Source organism: Pectinophora gossypiella, chromosome 29 (genome assembly GCF_024362695.1).
Source record: "Pectinophora gossypiella chromosome 29, ilPecGoss1.1, whole genome shotgun sequence".
In the NCBI taxonomy this organism is placed as follows: Eukaryota; Metazoa; Arthropoda; class Insecta; order Lepidoptera; family Gelechiidae; genus Pectinophora; species Pectinophora gossypiella.
The window spans coordinates 5,806,793-5,825,923 of record NC_065432.1 but is presented as its reverse complement, the minus strand read 5'-3'; the positions used below and the strand labels follow the sequence as shown (position 1 = coordinate 5,825,923).

Below are 19,131 nucleotides of genomic sequence, written 5' to 3'. Positions count from 1 at the left end.
TATTTATGTATATATATACAAAAAATATTAATTATTTTATTATTTTAATTATGTTGGTATCATTATGTTTATTGCCCCATGTAGCAACCGATTGTCTTAAAAGAGAATTGTAGATATCTTGAAGGCAAGTAGACTAAATCAAGCCCTTGTCTTGGATAAGTCTTATATGTCTCCAAGATATCCCTCAAGATGTCTTGAAGATACAGTTTAGTAAAAGTGGGCACATACTTTAACTCTTATACAAGACAGACTTAAGACAACGTTAAGTCAGACTTAAACCCTACTTTAGACAATGTTCTTGCGTATTCTAAACTTAGAATTCTTGTAGTATCACTTAATACCAAAAATGTATACTTGAAGATATCTACAATACTTAGTTAAGACTATAGGATTGAATTGCACTGAGTCAATTGTAACTTAAGGAATAAAACTTCAGGTCATACTAAAACGATTTTTACTTCACGCGTCTTTATTTTAGAATATAATGGCGAACATTTACATTAACACAAGAAATGAAGTCTGTAAGAAAATGGCGTCTAAAATATTTGTTAAGTTGTTTTAACAAAAGGTTATTCTGCCGTTTCACATACAGGAAATTATAAACGCATGATTGTTTCTCGTGTAAAATCGATAGAAAGTGTTAAAAAACAGAAGGGCCTTTAATATACCAGAAAAATAATAATAAAATTTGGATTGATTATTCAGCAAATAAAAAAAATGGTGACATATAGTATAGAGAAATTCATTTTGTATTAATATGTGACAGCTGAACGCAGTAATTGTTACTACAACAGAGATATATATTAATTTACTTCAGTTTTTGACGATAATATTGTCAAAAAAATATTACATGTTTTCTTCCTGTAAGTGCAAAATGGCGTTAAGTAATATTTTTCTAAATGAAGTAAGACTTTAGAAACAATTGATTTCGTAAGAATCAGTTTAGAAAAGTAAAGTCAAGTTGCACTTCATCAAGTACTAGTTAAGATAAATTTTACTTCAATTGTCTAGGAGTATACCAACTTAAGACAAAAAGTATTTAGTGAATTCCTACTTAAAACTCTTATGTCTAAAGTGATCCTCTATTTTGATTTAGTAAAGTAATGTCGTAAAATCATGTTTGTTTATTTTGTGCCAGAATCATCTATGTAACAAGTAACAATTAAAATCGAACAAGCTTTTAAAACCTATGGAAAGTATGTTTGTTTGAGAGGTAAGTTTTTCGACTCGTGGAAGATAAAAAATATTGTTATGCTGAGTTCTTACTTGGATAGGAATGTGATTTACTTAATTATTTAATATTTATCGCAATTGGAACTAACAAACATAAACTCAATTTGCTAATGAGTCTCCGCGCATACATTCTCATAGGTACATGGTTCGCTGACGCAAAGTAGGTACGATCACCGCGCTTCTAATTGCCAACGGAAACAATGTGATTATTGTAAAAATTTACGAGTATCCGTTGAATATTGTATATACGAAGAACCCTTGCAATTTGATTAACGTCGTGTGTGTGCGCGGTAGTTTCTAAGCCCACCAAAAACATTATTGTTAATAAAAAAGGCCAGAATCATCTATGTAACTCCCGATGACTTTATCAAGCTAAAAAAATAAAGGAATCGAATCTAATGCCCACTTTAAATGCATTTAACCATACACAAAACTTAAAATAGATATGTTTTGTTTATGATTGTGAATAAAGCTTAGTTAAAAATAGGTACATTTTTAAAATTATTAAAAGAAAGAATGAAAGAAGAAAGAAAAGTATCTAGACACGCGGTAGCGTATCAAGCCAAGTTCAAGAAATAGAACTGGCGAGCCGCACCGTGTGTAATATTACACGAACCATTTGCAGCCACTTTTGACCCCCTCATAAATCAAAAACTATTTTACATAAACGTATCAAATCGTATCGTATCGTATCGTAAATTTGGCTCATATATTGAGACTTGTGAGATACATATAAGTGTTCTAAATTTCATAAGCTTATCTCAAACGGTTATTTAGATATTAATGTACAAAAATCCTCATTTTTATCATTGACTGACTGACTGACTGACTGACCTATAAATCAAAAGTCTAACCCAGTTCCAGATGATCCTAGAGAGTTAAAATTTGGTATTTGGTAAGATAGGTAATTAGATGAATATAAAGGAAAAAATAATAAACTGGCAAATTTTTAATTATTAGATTCTATTATGAACGCTTAACATAATTACCTAATTAGTGCCTGTACCTAACTATAGATGTAAGAATCAGTAAGTAATCAAAACTCATGACAGCCGGTCTTTTTGTGGTAGGTATGTGGATTAACTTAACATAACATACAATCACGCCTATATCGGGGTAGGCAGAGCACTAAGTGATCATAAAACCACTTGATGCCATATTCGACAAGTACTTTAAGGGTAGGTAAGCAAGTTGGAACATGTGTTTAGCGGTGATAGGTTGTCAGCTTTTCGCCCACGATACAACACAACTCACATCCATTTTACTGGCTTTTTATTTTTTTTAACTTAACGTGAATCTTAAACGAGTTTAATAGGTATTCAAATGTATTATATCTATAAAGTCGACTTTTAGTTTTGAATTTGTCCTTTTAAAAGGACCCACGCGTTACGAGGATATGTACTTACCTACAATAAGACAGACCTTAGGCTACAATATATTTATGTTATAAGAAGATATGATATGTTATACTGTTACTTATAAATAAATTTCAGGACTGACCATTGAACTTGGCACCCATTTAGATCTCACTTCTTTTGTCGTTGAAGTCAACAACCAAAGCATTGCATAATATTGAACTTGGCTCTCATTTCACATTTATGTTTTTGATTGGATTTATTTATTATTAGACTAATAGGTACCTAATTTTATATTTGAACTTAGCAGGTTTTACTATAAAACTCGATTTTTCATGGTGTAGTGTTGCCGTGCGCTTAGATTAGGTTAGACTAGCTTAGTCATTTTTGAGAAGATTTGTGCGAGACGTAGGTACCTGGGCCGCCACACGCTGGATCGGATTTGAAAAACAGGAACTTACGATTTTTTTGCCAAAATTAAATGATTGTGTTATACCAATCGATATAAAAAAATGATGGCAATGAAGAAGATATCGCATCGCTAACAAAAACAGTGGGATGTGCATTATCACAGGTTAATTTTCTGTAAGTATTTAATATTCTGCCTTCGAAAATCACCAGATCATTTTATTATTTGGACTTCATCCATCTTTCTGCTTGCTTCTATTTCGATTTTATCGTCCATTGAATAGACTTTTCTTATGTTTTACTTATTGTAGTCAAAAACGAATAAAACAGTCTTGTATAGGAGCAACAAATAATAAAAATTGCCTTAAGTATATCTAGGCAATCAATTTTTACTTTACAAGACTAAACTGATACTTCACTAAATCAATTTAGTGTTAAGTGAGCCTTCAAATAATCTGAGTAAAGTAAAAGAATACTTGTAGACTTAACAGTAGGCTGAGATAAGACTAAATAGTTTTGTGAATACTTAACTTGGTTTTGTGTATTCTAAATTATCTAAAGTAGGATTTGTTGAAAACTATATAGAATTAAAGAAGGAAATGAATTTATGAAGTCCTAATAAGTCCTATTTGATTTGGATAAATCTCACTTTAGCTAAAGTTTAGACATATATGACTTAATCACAATTCTTGATTGCTACTTGGGGCACCAGTCCGTGCTCCAATGCATTAAGGCCGCCTATTGCGCTTATGTTTTTATTCGTATATTTATGTCCTTTATATGCAGTTGTGCAATAAAGTATTATTGATTGATTGATATTTTACAGCATCAAATCACTTTACAAAAGGAAGGAAAGTTGCAGGATTTGGCAGGAACGGGTACACCTCCCAAACTCTTTTGTTCCGCCGTCCGAGACCTCCGCCAGGTTTTGATTTGCCTTGGCTTACCTGGAAGTCTTTAAATAGACTTCGGACTCAGGTGGGCCGAAGTAAGGACAATTTTGTTTTAAGTTTACGCGGTTATTATCATAACTAAAACACATAATAACGGGTTCTTACCGCGTTTAAATGCGGTAAGAACCCGTTATTATGTGTTTTAGTTATAAGGACAATTTGTTCAGGTGGGGTTTCTCGGATGGCTCGGCCTTAAAGTGCAAGTGCGGAACTGTTCCCCAAACGATGGAACATCTTACATCGTGTCCTGCGTGCCCGAACACCTGCACGCAGGAGGATCTCATGAGCGCTGCAGATAGCGCCATACTTGTTGCCAAGTTTTGGGCCGATACTATTTAGTTTGCCATCGACACGATAAGAAGACTTTACGAAAGATCAATATTACAGCATTACACCATGGTATAAGAAGACCAGGTATGCTCAATCCTACGACAAGCCGCCATTGCTAGCCCATTGACGTAAGTGTTACCACTAAATTGGTGTCTTCAACATTCCAAGGACGTAAATTTTATTATTGAAAATTAAGTGAATTACTGACGAATGTATTTGATTGCTATTACTATATGACGTCCGGACCAGGGGGCTTCGCACCGTAAGCACGCGACTCTTTCTCGCCGCGACAGAGATCATCTGTCTCTTTCTGTGCAGTACTGTGAGAGTGACGGGTGACGTATGTCGAGGCAAGAAAGAGTCGCGCGCGTACGATGCTAAGCCCGCTGGTATGCTCAAAAGTGGCAGCTAATATTTCAAGGTTAGCCCAGCTGACGTCATCCCACCCTGTGTTGCCATTTCGTAAAAAATAAATTACCAAAAATGTGCCTCACATATGGGACATGCACATGTAAGTTTCAAATTTATTGCCTTATATGTGGTTCAGCGAGAGGAGCTCGGTGGCACAGCGGTAAACGCGCTCGGTCTGCGATTGTTGAAGTTAAGCAACTTTCGCCAAGGCCGGTCATAGGATGGATGACCACAAAAAAAAGTTTTCATTTCGAGCTCCTCCGTGCTTCGGAATGCACGTTAAGCCGTTGGTCCCGGCTGCATTAGCAGCCGTTAATAACCACCAATCCGCACTGGGCCCGCGTGGTGGTTTAAGGCCCAATCTCCCTATCCATCCATAGGGGAGGCCCGTGCCCCAGCAGTGGGGACGTTAATGGGCTGGTGATGATGATGATGTGGTTCATACACAGTGAAAATGTTAAGGTTTGTTTAAAACAAACAGAATGTCACTTAACAAAGTCTTAATTTATTAAAGTAGGTACATAATCATACAAAGGGATCTAGGAGGGACTATTTCTTCTTATTCTGTGGATTCCGACCCGTGTTGCCTCCGCCCCGGGAGAGCGGAGCGGGGCGGCCGCGGTTACCGAAGGCGCCCCGGCTGCCGCCGCGACCCGTCCGCATGTTCTGCCCACCACGACCTTTGTTCATCTCGCCACGTCCTCTCGCTTTCACCTGAAAACGAATGGACACCGAACATTTCAAAACACAGAGAAATTACTTTTTTTTACCGGCCAAGTTTTCGCCGCATTTTTGTGTCAAGTGCTGTATCTACAATCATCATCATCATCAGCCGTATGACGCCCACTGCTGGGCATAGGCCTCCCCCAAGGATCTCCACGACGATCGGTCCCGCGCTGCCCGCATCCAGCGGCTTCCCGCGACCTTCACCAGATCGTCGGTCCACCTTGTAGCGGGCCTACCCACTGAGCGTCGTCTGACGCGTGGTCGCCATTCCAGAACCTTTCCGCCCCATCGGCCATCGGTTCTCCTCGCTATGTGTCCTGCCCACTGCCACTTCAGCTTTGCAATTCTCCGAGCTATGACACTAACACTATTTTTGAAGTGATTAATGTAGATTGATGGCATTGACTACTAGGCTGGATAAATAGGGAGTGCTCCCACGTGGTACAAAATTTAAGGAGGGTGGCCAGTTGGATGTGAACCTCGACTTCTCGGCTCAAGATGTCGTCTGACAGGATATTTCGAATAAAATAGTGCTGAATGAGGGAAATCAGTAGTTTTAGGTGGACGAGACATTCGTTACCTAAAAAATGACAATTTCAAGTGTAACTATGTTATTATTATTATTTGAAAAATTGTGAGGGTCGGACTGAAAAACAGCCCGAGACATCACTGCGACCCTGACAGATCTATTGTGACCTAAACCCTACTATGTTACCTTATTAAAGATATTATTATTATTAACTCAGGCAGGCAGTTTTCACTGATAAGTGCCTGTATTCAACTATTCAGTTGTGTTTTCCTTTCTGTTTTATGGTAATTGTCCAAATGTTTGTATTTTCGAATTTGTCATTCATAAGAGACACAGTACAGTATTCATAATACAAGTCTTGTCAATGTGGACATAGTGTAGTGCTATAGTGTTGATTTATTGTAAAAAAAAAGTCATATATTACCTCCATAATAGTAACAACATAATAGTAATAAGCTACATTTTGACTTAATTAACTTATGTTTTAGAGGCTGGAGCCTAAACTAGGTAAAGTGATGGTTTCATCATTAAACACTATTAACTATGGGGCTGCTGGTATTACCACCAGGAGGGGCTCAAGCCTGGAAAATTAGATACCCATATAAAAAAAAAAAACAAACACAGGACGGTGCCATAGCTTGCTCCATTACATCACAACCCGAGTCATGTCCCTTCGCCCATATAAGTTTGTAAAGAAAAATAAAAACTATTGCTGGCAATAAATTCCTTTTAGAATAGAAAATAAATCATTTATTTTAGATATAAGTAGATATATGTACACAGTAGGAGTGAACATAATAATTAAACCTTATTTCTAAAAAGGGACATCAGCTCAGCAATATGTTGTGACACTCCTAATCTACTCTGCTATGGATTATGGGCGTGAGTTTATGTATATATCATTCAGATTGTAGACAGACGTGACTAAAGCGTGTCTGTCAGTCAGAATAGCTGGTGAAAGCCAAGATACGCACCTGCGTTTCCTCTTTGACCATGTCGATTACTTCATCCGGTATCCTAAGATATTTAATAGTACTGCCCCTGATGTAGCATTCGGGCATCCTCCAGAACTTGTCTCCGTCTCGTGATGTGCAGATAACTTCCCTAAGGTTGATATTCATCCAATTATCACAACTAACAAGATGCCCGTTATAAGTTTCGCCATTTTTCAACTCTACTAACATAGGATGGTTTTGTGCAGTTCTAAGTAGCGACAGCGGCAGCATTTTGACTAAAAGCCGTGTTTTTTTATAAGAAAATTTGGTTTATATGACTAAACAAAACGATTTTGTCCTATTCTTATTTATTTTCGCAAAATACAAGCGTTCTAGAAATATAGGTTATATTTTTGGTTTTGGGTTCTTTATGAGTAACGCTTCGACTGACAGTTAAAACTTTTAAAGTTTTAACTTAAAACTTCAACAATATTACACTTCTCATCAAAAAAATCGAAACACCTTGCAAGTTTACGTTTTGTCAGGATTATCAGAAAAATGTGTACATTTAGGAATAAATGTTAAATGTCGTTTAATAGTGAGTAATATGAGCTTATCAAATCTTAATGTTAATGTTCTAAATTTAAATGAATTTTTCATAGGTTTCGTATTTTGTTAAATGAGTCATTTTTATTCCGTATGGAGTATAAAGGAAATGGATAAAACAACACACGTAAATGAAAAAAAAGCTAAAAAACGTTTATTTAATAACTTGTATTCCCTCCCCGAGCTCTAATTACTGCTTCCATACGGTTCTTCATCGATCGGATGAGAGTCACGATCACATGCTGTGGTATATTGTCCCATTCCTCTTGGATTGCATCTTGCAGCTGGCTAAGTGTTTCTGGGGCAGGATCTCTTGCTCGAATTCGTCTCTTTAATTCATCCCACAGATGTTCAATGGGATTCATGTCCGGGCTTCTTGCTGGCCATTCCATAATAGAGATATCGACTTCGTTAAGATAATCTCGTACGACGCCCGCGGTGTGAGCCCTAGCATTGTCGTGCATGAATATGAAGCCGTTGCCAATAAAATGTGCATAGGGCATCACATCAGGCTCGAGACACTCTTCGACGTACCGATGACAGTTTAGTGCAGGCAGACGTGGCCCAGACACGAAAGCAAGCTCTGTCTTACCGTCGGCGCTGATTCCTCCCCAAACCGTCCACGAACCGCCACCATAGCTGACCTTTTCTTCAATGCAGCATTGTGCATAGCGTTCTCCGTCTCTTCTGTAGACCTTGTTCCTTCCGTCGTTACCATACAGCATAATTTTACACTCATCAGAAAAGAGAACTTTGCTCCACTGTAGGTATGACCAATTTAGGTGCTCACGTGCAAAGTTAAGGCGCGCTCTTTGGTGGTCTGCAGTTAATTTCGGCCCATTTGCTGGCTTATGCGGTACCAGTCCACGATCCTTCAACCTTCTTCTAATTGTAGAGTCACTTACAGCCACCCTTCGTACAACATGAAGCCGCTGCTGCAGTTGAAAAGCGTTAAGGCGTCGATTTCTTAAAGAAGTTGTTACAATAAATCGATCATCTCGCTCAGAAGTGACCCGATTCCTGCCAGATCCTGAACGGCGCGTGAACAAACCAGTCTCCCGATAACGTTTATAGACTCTATGAACAGATGACAGGCTTAGATGCAGTCTTGCAGCCACAACACGCTGACTAAGGCCAGAATCCAGCAATGCCACAACTTGGGCGGCTTCTGTGGGCGAAGTATCCATACGTTTTAGAAAAAAAACCTTTTTTCAGACGTCCCAAAGTCACAGTATTGAAATAAAAAACAAAAAGTTTAAGGATAGGCGCCAATTTTTAGTTTTTAAACGCTAAATGTACTCCAACCCTAAACACACATTTGTCTCAAAACAGTGATTCTAATTCTAAAAAATTTGAATTTAGAATTTTCGCTTATTACTGTAATGGCCAAACTGCCAGCTATACATTTATGTATTTTTTTTCATCGTATGAATTCTTTTTTGTGTTAAATTCGGATAGAAACAATGAAAACGGAAGTGTTTCGATTTTTTTGATGAGAAGTGTATAAATTATAGTTTTCTTGTTAAATCATTTTACATAGTTGATATTGTAGCTGATTAATGAAGAAATTACTGTTAATATTCGTAATTTGCTTAGTTAATTTTTAGGGTAAAAGTGACAAGTACTTATAAAACACCTAAAAATCGTTTGACGTTTTAGAGGTGTTATATGAGTAGGTATACAAGGTTCTAGCATAGAATAAGAAATAATACTACGTTCTACTAATAAAACGTAGTTCTAGTTACAAGTTTCATACAAGTTTGGGTGAGTTGGATGTTATGTTGTTACATGGTTGTTACTTGTTGCAAAAGGATATAAAATGTGTACAGTAAAGTACCTAATTTTAAAGGCACGTTCGTTTCATCTGTTTAAAAATAAAATAAAATAAATGAATATTTATTTGTTTATTTATAATTTATTTTATCATGTAAATTAGTTCTCTAGATTTTAATATGACTCATTATACTTTCTGCCTTCACGAGCCTTTTTTGTACAAATTATATACAATACAACAAAATTCAAAATGAGGAATTAATTAAATATTTTTTTGAAACTTCACATGTCAATTTTGACGGCTGTTTTTCTTGCTGTCACTGTCGTCTGTCACTTTGAAACAAACTGTAAATGGAAGCGAAATCTGTTTTTCGGCGGGAAACGGGAACGGGACAGTTGCTTTCTTCATTGAGTAATCTAAATAATTAATACGAAGTGGTGTTTTGTGGTTAATGATCGCATTAAGTTAGTCAGAAGACATTCGCGAGTGTTATTATATTGGAGTATTCAATAAACAAAGTGTATCTGCCTATTTTCGCTTCGTGCCGGGAAGCCGCTTCATAACTCAAAAGTTTATGCGGACTTTTGAGTTAATTCGTTTGGGGTTCGGAGTAGGAGTCTACTCCGAGGGTGGGGGCTTAGGTTTCATCATTATCACCTTTCATCATTTCATTAATCATCAAGAAAAAAAATACGTAAGACATGGCTGTATGGGCATAGTTCCCTTTGCCTTACCCTTCGGGGAAAAACAAAACAAAAAAAAAAAAAGGAAGCGAAATCTGCCGGTGAAACGTGTGAATCTACGAGAAATTAGCGATTTCTAATTAATTGTTCCTTACTTTCTTGTTAAAAGTTCATTCTACATCGTTCCCAGAGGAAGTTGTGAGGTATGTAACCGCTGAATAACGCGTAACGCTTTAACAAAATGTGTCTTTTCAAGACCGCATGTTTGAGTGGTATCTTATGTATAGTTTGTAGTTTTATTTTAATTCACAGTGTACACGCCTGTAACCTTGAACATGCGTTGAACTTCCGCGGTTCCTGTCACTGTATCGTTTACTCAAAGTAGTTACTTCCATCGTTAAGTGATAATGATTGGATATTACACTGAATTTGAATAAAATTCGGCGTAATATCCATCTGGATTTTACCGCTTAGGGCCGGTCTTGTACGCGTGAGTGACGACAACAATCAAGATAGGGAAACAATTACATGGCACTGCAGGCAATGAATGAAATGTCTGTTTTTTAGGGTACCGAACCTCAATATAGGATCACTTTCTTGTCCATCCGTCTTTCTGTCAAGACCTTATTTATTTATTTTAAATTCCATACTTTTGCGATGGAAAATTCCCCTTGATATTCTGACAATATCAAGTGGATTATCCGTCACTTAGATAGAAATATAAACTAAAGTATGTTACTTTTTCATTTGCCAGCAGTGATCCAGTATGCCGCAAGCGAGGCGCAAGACCCCGTTCAGCGGGAAAGCGAAGAAACAGCAACTGCAACAGAAAAAACAGAATAAAACACTCCTTCTGTCGTGTAAGTTATTTTTATTTACAGAGTAAACCTGAAGAAAATAGGAAGGGTTTATAATATTTTTTATTGTTTTTAGGTTCTCTAGACCTTCCAAGTGGTGGCAAAAAGGTGTAGAGCTCATTTAGCTTAGCTTATCTATGACAAAAATAATAATTTCGATCACCGAATGACATGGCTACACCTACGTCATCTGTTGACGCCGAAACGTATATAGAGAGTGTAAACAACGCACTAACATTTTTATATCGATTTTATACTTTTTGTTCATTATATACAATCTTTTTAGTTTATAAGAATTTCTTATTCTTCTATATGGTATGATTGTCTTTTGTTTCTTCTCTCCATTTTTCGCTGTCACCAAGATTCCTTGATTTTCTAAGTTATTTTATTTTTGCTTTTCTTTAATGTATTTCCTTTATACTCGTATATATTTTCAGTAAAAGTGATATTACTTTAGTTTTTTTTTGTTTCCGCGCACCCGCTGCCGAACATTTACAGCGAGGGTCCCAACACCTTTAACGTAACATTAATTGAAATTTTTTTTCTTATTTTGTGACCACTTCCAATCGGTCTGAAGACCATAAGCAGGTCTGTTCCTTCATTTCATCATTGAAATTGACAGTTTTTTAAAATCTTCCAACAGCGACGGGCGGCACGACAGGCGACTATGACGTGACGGCAATGAACTACCAGCCCCGCAGTCGTGGCCGCGGCGACGTCAACAGATACGCCCTGAAGTTCTACAGGGAGACCGATGAAGAGCTGAAGTTGAAGAAGGAGGAAGCTCTGTGAGTTTATAGCATAAATGCAATTGGTGGTTGGCAGAGTCATACAACATTACATCATCAGCCCATTAATGTCCCCACTGCTGGGGCACGGGCCTTCCCTATGGATGGATAGGGAGATCAGGCCTTAAACCATCACACGGTGTGGATTGATGGTTATTATTGACTGCTAATGCAGCCGGGACCAACGGCTTAACGTGCTTTCCGAAGCACGCAGCCACTATCATGTAAGGCTTTTAGTTTATTTTATCTGGTTGACCAATCCTTTGCCTAAGGAATTTTTGAATTTGAACTTTCTCCCCGCAGGAAAGCCCTGAACCCGGTGTCCGAAGAAGCCATGGAGGTGGACGTGTCGGCGATGTTCCCTAGCGAGCTCTCCTTCCCCAAACGGCCGCCGTGGGACTTCAGCATGACCGCCGCGCAGCTGGATGCGCAGGAGCATAAGTATTTTACGGTAGGTATAGGCCACATATGAGTCTTCTTACCAACCCAACCTCAACCAACCTCATCAACCCTGGTGTCAGGGTTGCTATTGAGCCGCCGAAGGCCCCTGACATGGCTCATTTAACGGCTATTTACTTACACCAAAAACTAAAAACAAACATTAATTTTCCTACCCCATTTTGAAAGAATTAATCGATCCTAGCGACGCCCTGAGCCGAGGTTCGCGCCCAACTGGGCACCCTCAGGCCTGTTGTCTTAAACGTTGTACCGGGTGAGAGCCTTCATTGCTCCCCATTTGTCTGGCAAAGTTAATGCCATCTGCGGCAAATCTACAATAAGTCACGTCAAAAAAAAAAACTTTCTCTCGTGCAACAGGAATATGTGCAAGCCCTCCAGTCGTCGCCGCACTGGCAGGACATGTCGTACTGGGAACTGAACTTGGAGACATGGCGGCAGCTGTGGCGCGTGCTGGAGATGTGCGACATAGCACTGCTGGTGGTCGACGTGAGATACGCTGTGAGTAGCTTGTGTCAGCTTAAGTTTGTTTATTGGCTCAAGTCAGGTCAGTTGACTGACTTGTGTCATGTCAGGTAAATTTAGTGACTCAGGTCAGGTCAATTTAGTGACTCTAGTCAGGTCAACTTTATGACTAGTCAGGTCAATTTTACTGACCCTAGTCAGGTCAATTTAGTGACCCAGGTGAGGTCAATTTAGTGACCCAGGTCAGGTGAATTTAGTGACCCAAGTCAGGTGAATTTAGTGACTCAGGTCAAGTCAATTTAGTGACTCAATCTAATTTAGATTAGCATGTCAGATTAACTAAGTAATTTATTTTTTTGTCTAGGGTATGATGTTCCCTCCGTCCCTCTACGAGTATGTGGTTGTAGACCAGAAGAAGGACATGATCTTGGTGCTTAACAAGATAGACCTGGTGCCAGCGGCGGTGGTGGCTGCCTGGAAGCAGTATCTCACTGACAGGTATATACATTCATAAACAGCATATACATCAGGTCTGTACCATACAATACGGACATCCAGACGTACGGCGGGTTACCATCCTCACTTGGTTGACCTACCACTAATCATCCTTCATAATGCGCACAGCCAAGGAATGGAATGGGCTGCCGGCGTCGGTATTTCCTGTATCTTATAACCTGGGGTCCTTTAAATCACGGGTGTATAGGCATTTTCTGGGTAAGCTCGTTCCAACGTCGATCTCTTCTCCTCGTGGAAGGACGAAGTCAAGAGCAAACCCATTTTAATAAAAAAAAAAATACTACGTATAGAACGGCAACTCTCCGCCGCCCCACCAGCGGCTGAACTAGGTTTACGTCACCCCGTCGAACATAGTTTAGACTTGAATCGTGAAGGCTGCGCGCGGACCGTAGTTTTTATTATTTAAAAGTTTAGTTTACGATTTTTTAAATTGGAGACCGATGTTCTAAATATTTGATCGTACGTCTGCGCGGTACCCATACATATTAATTTTTCATGATTTCTGGAATAGGGGATGACTTTTGTAATAGCGGATAATTTTGAAAGCAAGGACATGTAGGGGATTTTTCTTATATAAGGGAATGAAATGAGGATTTCAGTGGCGCAGCGGTAAACGCGCTCGGTCTGCGATTGTTGAAGTTAAGCAACTTTCGCAAAGGCCGGTCATAGGATGGGTGACAAAAAAAAGTTTTCATCTCGAGCTCCTCCGTGCTTCGGAAGGCACGTTGAGTCGTTGGTCCCGGCTACATTAGCAGTCGTTAATAACCATCAATCCGCACTGGGCCCGCGTGGTGGTTTAAGGCCCGATCTCCCTATCCATCCATAGGGAAGGCCCGTGCCCCAGCAGTGGGGACGTTAATGGGCTGGTGATGAAGGGAATGATGACTGAAATAGGGCTTGATTTGCCGCACTTGATTGGCTTTTTTTATTTATTAATTGTTACAACGGAGTTTGAAACCTTATCTAATACGGTTTCATAAACCAGAGTAAGTATTAAATAAATTAATCTTTCTTTTTTTTTGAACAGCCTCCATGGTCTAGTGGTTAGAGCGTTAGGCTCACGATCTGGAGGTCCGGGTTCGATTCCCGATGGGGACATTGTCGAAACCACTTTGTGAGACTGTCCTTTGTTTGGTAAGGACTTTTCAGGCTTGAATCACCTGATTGTCCGAAAAAGTAAGATGATTCCGTGGTTCGGAGGGCACGTTAAGCCGTTGGTCCCGGCTATTAGCCGTAAAAACACCTCCACCAACCCGCATTGGAGCAGCGTGGTGGAGTATGCTCCATACCCCCTCCGGTTGATTGAGGGGAGGCTTGTGCCCAGCAGTGGGACGTATATAGGCTGTTTATGTTATGTATGTTTTTTTGTACAGATGTCCCGGGTTGCGGGTGGTGTATCTCACATCCTGTCCTGGGTATAACCTCGCGCACAGTTCCGGAGACCAAGGTTAGTTGGTCCTGGCTCCTGTCATGAACGAAGCATACAGGGTAGTTAGTGACACCATAACGAAAACTTTGAGGGATGATTCAGACCATGATTCTGAGTTGATATCAAGTGGAATTTTCCGTCGTAAAAGTATAGAATTGAAAATAATTGAAAAAAGAAACAAAAAAAAAAACATGAATTTTGCGACAGATAACTCCATTTGATATCAACTTAGAATTATGGTCTGAATCATCCCCTGAGTATTCGTTACAATGTCACTAATGTAGGTCCCGGGTTCGAATCCCGGTAGGGACATATCACAAAACTCATCTTTGTGATCCTCAGTTTGGGCTGATCACTTGATTGTCTGAAAAATAAGATGATCCGTGCTTTGGAAGGCACGTTAAGTCGCTGGTCCCGGTTACTACTTTCTGATATACATCAGATGCGAATTAATATAAGATAATTAAGGTTACAATAGGTACAGTATTCAATTATTTATCATCAGTATTAGAAAACACGTTAAATCTATCAACCAGGGGGGTTAAAAAAGCCACAAAGTCGGAAAGCCTCCCTCCTGGAAGCAATCTAGCGTGGTCGACATGGTGGTCTTTAAACAGGCTCCGGACACAGGTTGGCCGCTGCAAGGATAATCTCTGCAGGCGGGGATACCTGGTTGATGGTTGAGATGAGTGCGAGTGTGGAGTATCACCACAAACTATAGCTCACCTTTTGTGCTGTCCTAAATGCCCTAACACCCGCACCATTAAAGACCTTCACGAAGCCACTAAGCGTGGCCAATTATTGGTCAGCAATTCATTTAAGAAAGCAATATTGCTATTTGACATTTGTTTGCATTGCGCAAATACTTTTATATGCGCAAATGTCAAATTGCAATATTGCTTTTTCAAAAATTTAAAAAATATTTATTTTTCAAAATTGGCTTACAAAGTTAGCGCTTTTTAAACGTCAATAAATTAAATTACATATTATGTAACTAGCTGTAAAACTACTACCACATCGGAATCTGTAACGCTGAGGGAAAGACGTGGCCAGAAAACCTCCCAGCACAGGGCCCTAGTCCTACTGTTTCATGTTTTCCTTTCTTTTCTTTAAATCCAGTTTGTATTACATAATTTATAGACTTAAATAAAATGGTATTCCAATTACAGTCGGTGGAAGGAAAGTGAAAAATAAAGAGTTTTATGGGACTTTATCACAGAAACAGTGTTTTATGAATGATGCTTTCTTAGATGAATTGCGTCGATGTGGCCATTTTAACCCCCCAGGTCTGGTCGTCCGTCGTCGTAAGGGCAAACAGCGCATGTGCGTGGAAGGAGCCACCAAGATATTGGAAGCTTGCAAGGACATCGTCAGAGGGGGGGTGGATCTCTCTTCGTGGGAGAAGAAGATTAAAGAAGAGAGCCAGGTGGAGTTCGATGAGGATGAAGCTACTGAAGTTGGTGAGTCTATAATCCTTCTGTCTGTACGTCACATGCCGCACTGTAAGTGGAGGTGTCTCCTGTCGTGACGTGGTGGCGGCGATGGCGAAAACTTAAACTCCTTTAAATCACATAATAACGTGTTCTTACCGCGTTTAAAGCAGGGATATGAGACTCCCGATTCAAAAAAAATATTCATAAATATTTATTTTTCAAAATTGAATTACAAAGTTAGCGCTTTTTGAACGTCAACAATTAAATTACATTATTATGTAACTAGCTGTAAAACTACTACCACATCGGAATCTGTAACGCTGAGGGAAAGACGTGGCCAGAAAACCTCCCAGCACAGGGCCCTAGTCCTACTGTTTCATGTTCTCCTTTCTTTCTTTTTTATATTTTTGATATTTCGACACTGTTGCAAGTGCCATGATCACGGGATGACTGACGAGATTGGATTGGAGTAGGTAGATCCATAATTTAAGAACCGCGTAAACTTAAAACAATGTTTATACTCCTTTGTATTGAGGTTTTTCTTGCAGCTTCTTTCCCCCGGCTATACAGGTTGTGAGAAGCTGCAGTAGTTTTAGGAGGATGAGTCGTTCGTAATAATAATAAAGTCTATTCAGCTAAAATCTACGACACACATATGGGTCGTTCTTCTTTTGTATCGACAATAAAAAGACATTTTCTCGATTTATCGGATTTAACATCTTTAAAATTATACCGACAATAAATATTTTAAAACATCATATAAAGATGTGTCTGTAGAGGACTATTTAGTGGTTCTCTTTATCTTGGTAACATACTTTTCTTTGCAGGCGCATTCCAAAAAATATTGTGACAGAGTGGCCCTTTTCATCGGAGACAGCATTTCAATTTACCACTCTGTCACATAATTTTGTGAAAAACGATCAAGCTACGTTAATAACTAATTGAGGAACCGATTAGTATTTTGCTTGTATTTTGAGTATAATAAGATAACTATATTTTTGGACAATCAAAACATGAAATAAAATTCTAAAACATAACTTATCAGAAGCAGAACGAAGGACAGATCATTGTCGATAAAAAAGAAGAACAACCCATATACATTTACAACATTAAAATATACACACATTAATATTTAGCTGGGAAACCTAAATCTTTCTTTTTCAGCGGATAAGGAAATGACAGGTATAACATAAAATAAAATTGGACGGGGCGTCTGCAGGCATTAGCACCAATACCTTGCTATTTTATTTTCTTTCAAAACAGGTGAAACGATCCTCGAGAAAGCAGACACGACATTCTATCAGCACGAGAAATACAAGAACGGCATTCTTACCATAGGATGCGTTGGCCAGCCCAACGTTGGGAAGTCATCCCTACTGAACGCCATCATGGGCAAGAAAGTGGTGTCTGTGTCCAAAACACCAGGACACACGAAGCACTTCCAGACCATATTCTTGACGCCACAGGTGGGTACCTTTTGACTACTCACTTACTCACTGGCTACACACTTACTGAATCATCAACATCATCATCAGCCCATTAACGTCCCCACTGCTGGGGCACGGGCCTTCCCTATGGATGGATAGGGAGATCGGGCCTTAAACCACCACGCGGGCCCAGTGCGGATTGGTGGTTATTAACGACTGCTAATGCAGCCGGGACCAACGCCTTAACGTGCCTTCCGAAGCACGGAGGAGCTCGAGATGAAAACTTTTCTTTTTGTGGTCACCCATCCTATGACCGGCCTTTGCGAAAGTTGCTTAACTTCAACAATCGCAGACCGAGCGCGTTTACCGCTGCGCCACCGAGCTCCTCATAATATAAATATTTTTATTTTATTCCCCAGGTCCGCCTGTGCGACTGCCCTGGGCTGGTGTTCCCGTCGAAGGTGCCTCGGCCCATACAGATCCTCATGGGGTCGTATCCTATCGCTCAGCTACGGGAACCGTATACCACTATCAGGTATGTTTACTGATTAAATGGTCCAGTGGTTGAGCGTTGGGCTCATGATCCGGAGGTCCTACGAATCCCGGTGGGGACATATCACAAAAATCACTTTGTGATCCCTAGTTTGGTTAGGACATTACAGACTCATCACCTGATTGTCTGAAAGCAAGATGATCTGTGCTTCGGAATGCATGTTAAGCCGTTGGTCCCGCTTACTACTTATTGATGTATGTAGTAGTTACATGAGTCATGTCAGGGGCCTTTGGCGGCTCAATAGTAACCCTGAGACCAGGGTTGATGGGGTTGGTCATTGATCTTACCAACCAATAGAAGAAGAATATACAATTGAAATAATATATTAAAAAAAAATTACATAAGCTCACGAAGATATACATCCATCACAAGATGAACTAAGTACCCACACCTCACCGAGCTCTCTGTCAGACCAACGTGATAGGTGAGCCGTATCGCCGTCTATAATGGTCGAGCCAACTGTGTTAGTGGAAACTGCACTTGAGATAAATCTTGAGGAGCAAGCGGGTGTACCACAGGCATAAGCTCACGCCTATATCCCAATTGGGGCAGTCAGAGGCAAGCTGAACTGAGTACCCACGCCTCACCGAGCTTTCTGTTAGACCAACGTGATAGGTGAGCCGTATCGCCGTCTATAATGGTCAAGACAACTGTGTTAGTGAAAACTGCACTTGAGATAAATTAATAACTCAAAAAGTATAACAATAAAACATTATTTTTTTTAAGTTTACGTGGTTATTAAAACACATAATAACGGGTTCTTACCGCGTTTAAATGGGGATATGAGACTCCCGATATTTCGACACTGTTGCAAGTACCATGATCACGGGATGACTGATGACCGGGATGACAGTCAGCCATCCCGTGATCATGGCACTTGCAACAGTGTCGAAATATCGGGAGTCTCATATCCCTATTTCAAACGCGGTAAGAACCCGTTATTATGTGTTTTAATTATTAAAACATATTTCTCTTTCAGATATATAGCAGAGCGTATAAACCTTCCCAAACTCCTGAAGATAGACCACCCTGAGAACGACGACACCTGGTCTCCGCGAGACATTTGTGACGGCTGGGCCAAGAAGAGGGGATACCTCACTGCTAAGGCTGCTAGGTAAACACTTCTTGTCTGGGACTAATTAGTCAAAATTCAAAAATATCTTTATTCAGTAGGTAACATAGTTACACTTTGATTCGTCAATTTTACATAACGAACGTCTCATCCGCCTAAAACTACTGCAGCTTCTCACAACCTGTATAGCCG

The 19,131-nt window shown here is 39.6% G+C and overlaps 2 protein-coding genes across 8 annotated transcripts in view; one reads left to right on the top strand and one right to left on the bottom strand.

Annotated features, from left to right (window-relative positions):
• Positions 1–5,175: 5,175 nt before the first annotated feature.
• LOC126379630 (U6 snRNA-associated Sm-like protein LSm4) lies at positions 5,176–7,348 on the bottom strand. Its single transcript, XM_050028462.1, has 2 exons — positions 6,920–7,348; positions 5,176–5,404 (listed from the first exon to the last, which is right to left on the bottom strand). The coding sequence occupies exons 1-2, from the start codon at positions 7,169–7,171 to the stop codon at positions 5,240–5,242; spliced, it is 417 nt and encodes a 138-aa protein (XP_049884419.1). The 5' UTR covers positions 7,172–7,348; the 3' UTR covers positions 5,176–5,239.
• Positions 7,349–10,019: 2,671 nt separating this feature from the next.
• Positions 10,020–19,131, top strand: part of LOC126379455 (guanine nucleotide-binding protein-like 1) — a 343,035-nt gene continuing 333,923 nt past the window's right edge. For 5 of the 7 annotated variants that reach the window (XR_007568334.1, XR_007568336.1, XR_007568335.1 and 2 more), the window contains exons 1-11: positions 10,026–10,146; positions 10,701–10,803; positions 11,444–11,588; positions 11,892–12,039; positions 12,405–12,545; positions 12,874–13,007; positions 14,399–14,472; positions 15,741–15,914; positions 17,151–17,353; positions 17,734–17,849; positions 18,847–18,981. Coding sequence is in view for 4 of the 7 variants with exons in the window: in XM_050028216.1 (XP_049884173.1) it covers positions 10,710–10,803; positions 11,444–11,588; positions 11,892–12,039; positions 12,405–12,545; positions 12,874–13,007; positions 14,399–14,472; positions 15,741–15,914; positions 17,151–17,353; positions 17,734–17,849; positions 18,847–18,981 (1,364 nt within the window). In the remaining 3 variants the exon portion in view is untranslated. Of the gene's footprint in view, positions 10,147–10,307; positions 10,325–10,697; positions 10,804–11,443; positions 11,589–11,891; positions 12,040–12,404; positions 12,546–12,873; positions 13,008–14,398; positions 14,473–15,740; positions 15,915–17,150; positions 17,354–17,733; positions 17,850–18,846; positions 18,982–19,131 lie in introns of those variants that run through there. The other 2 variants (XM_050028214.1, XM_050028215.1) reach the window with 2 other exon arrangements.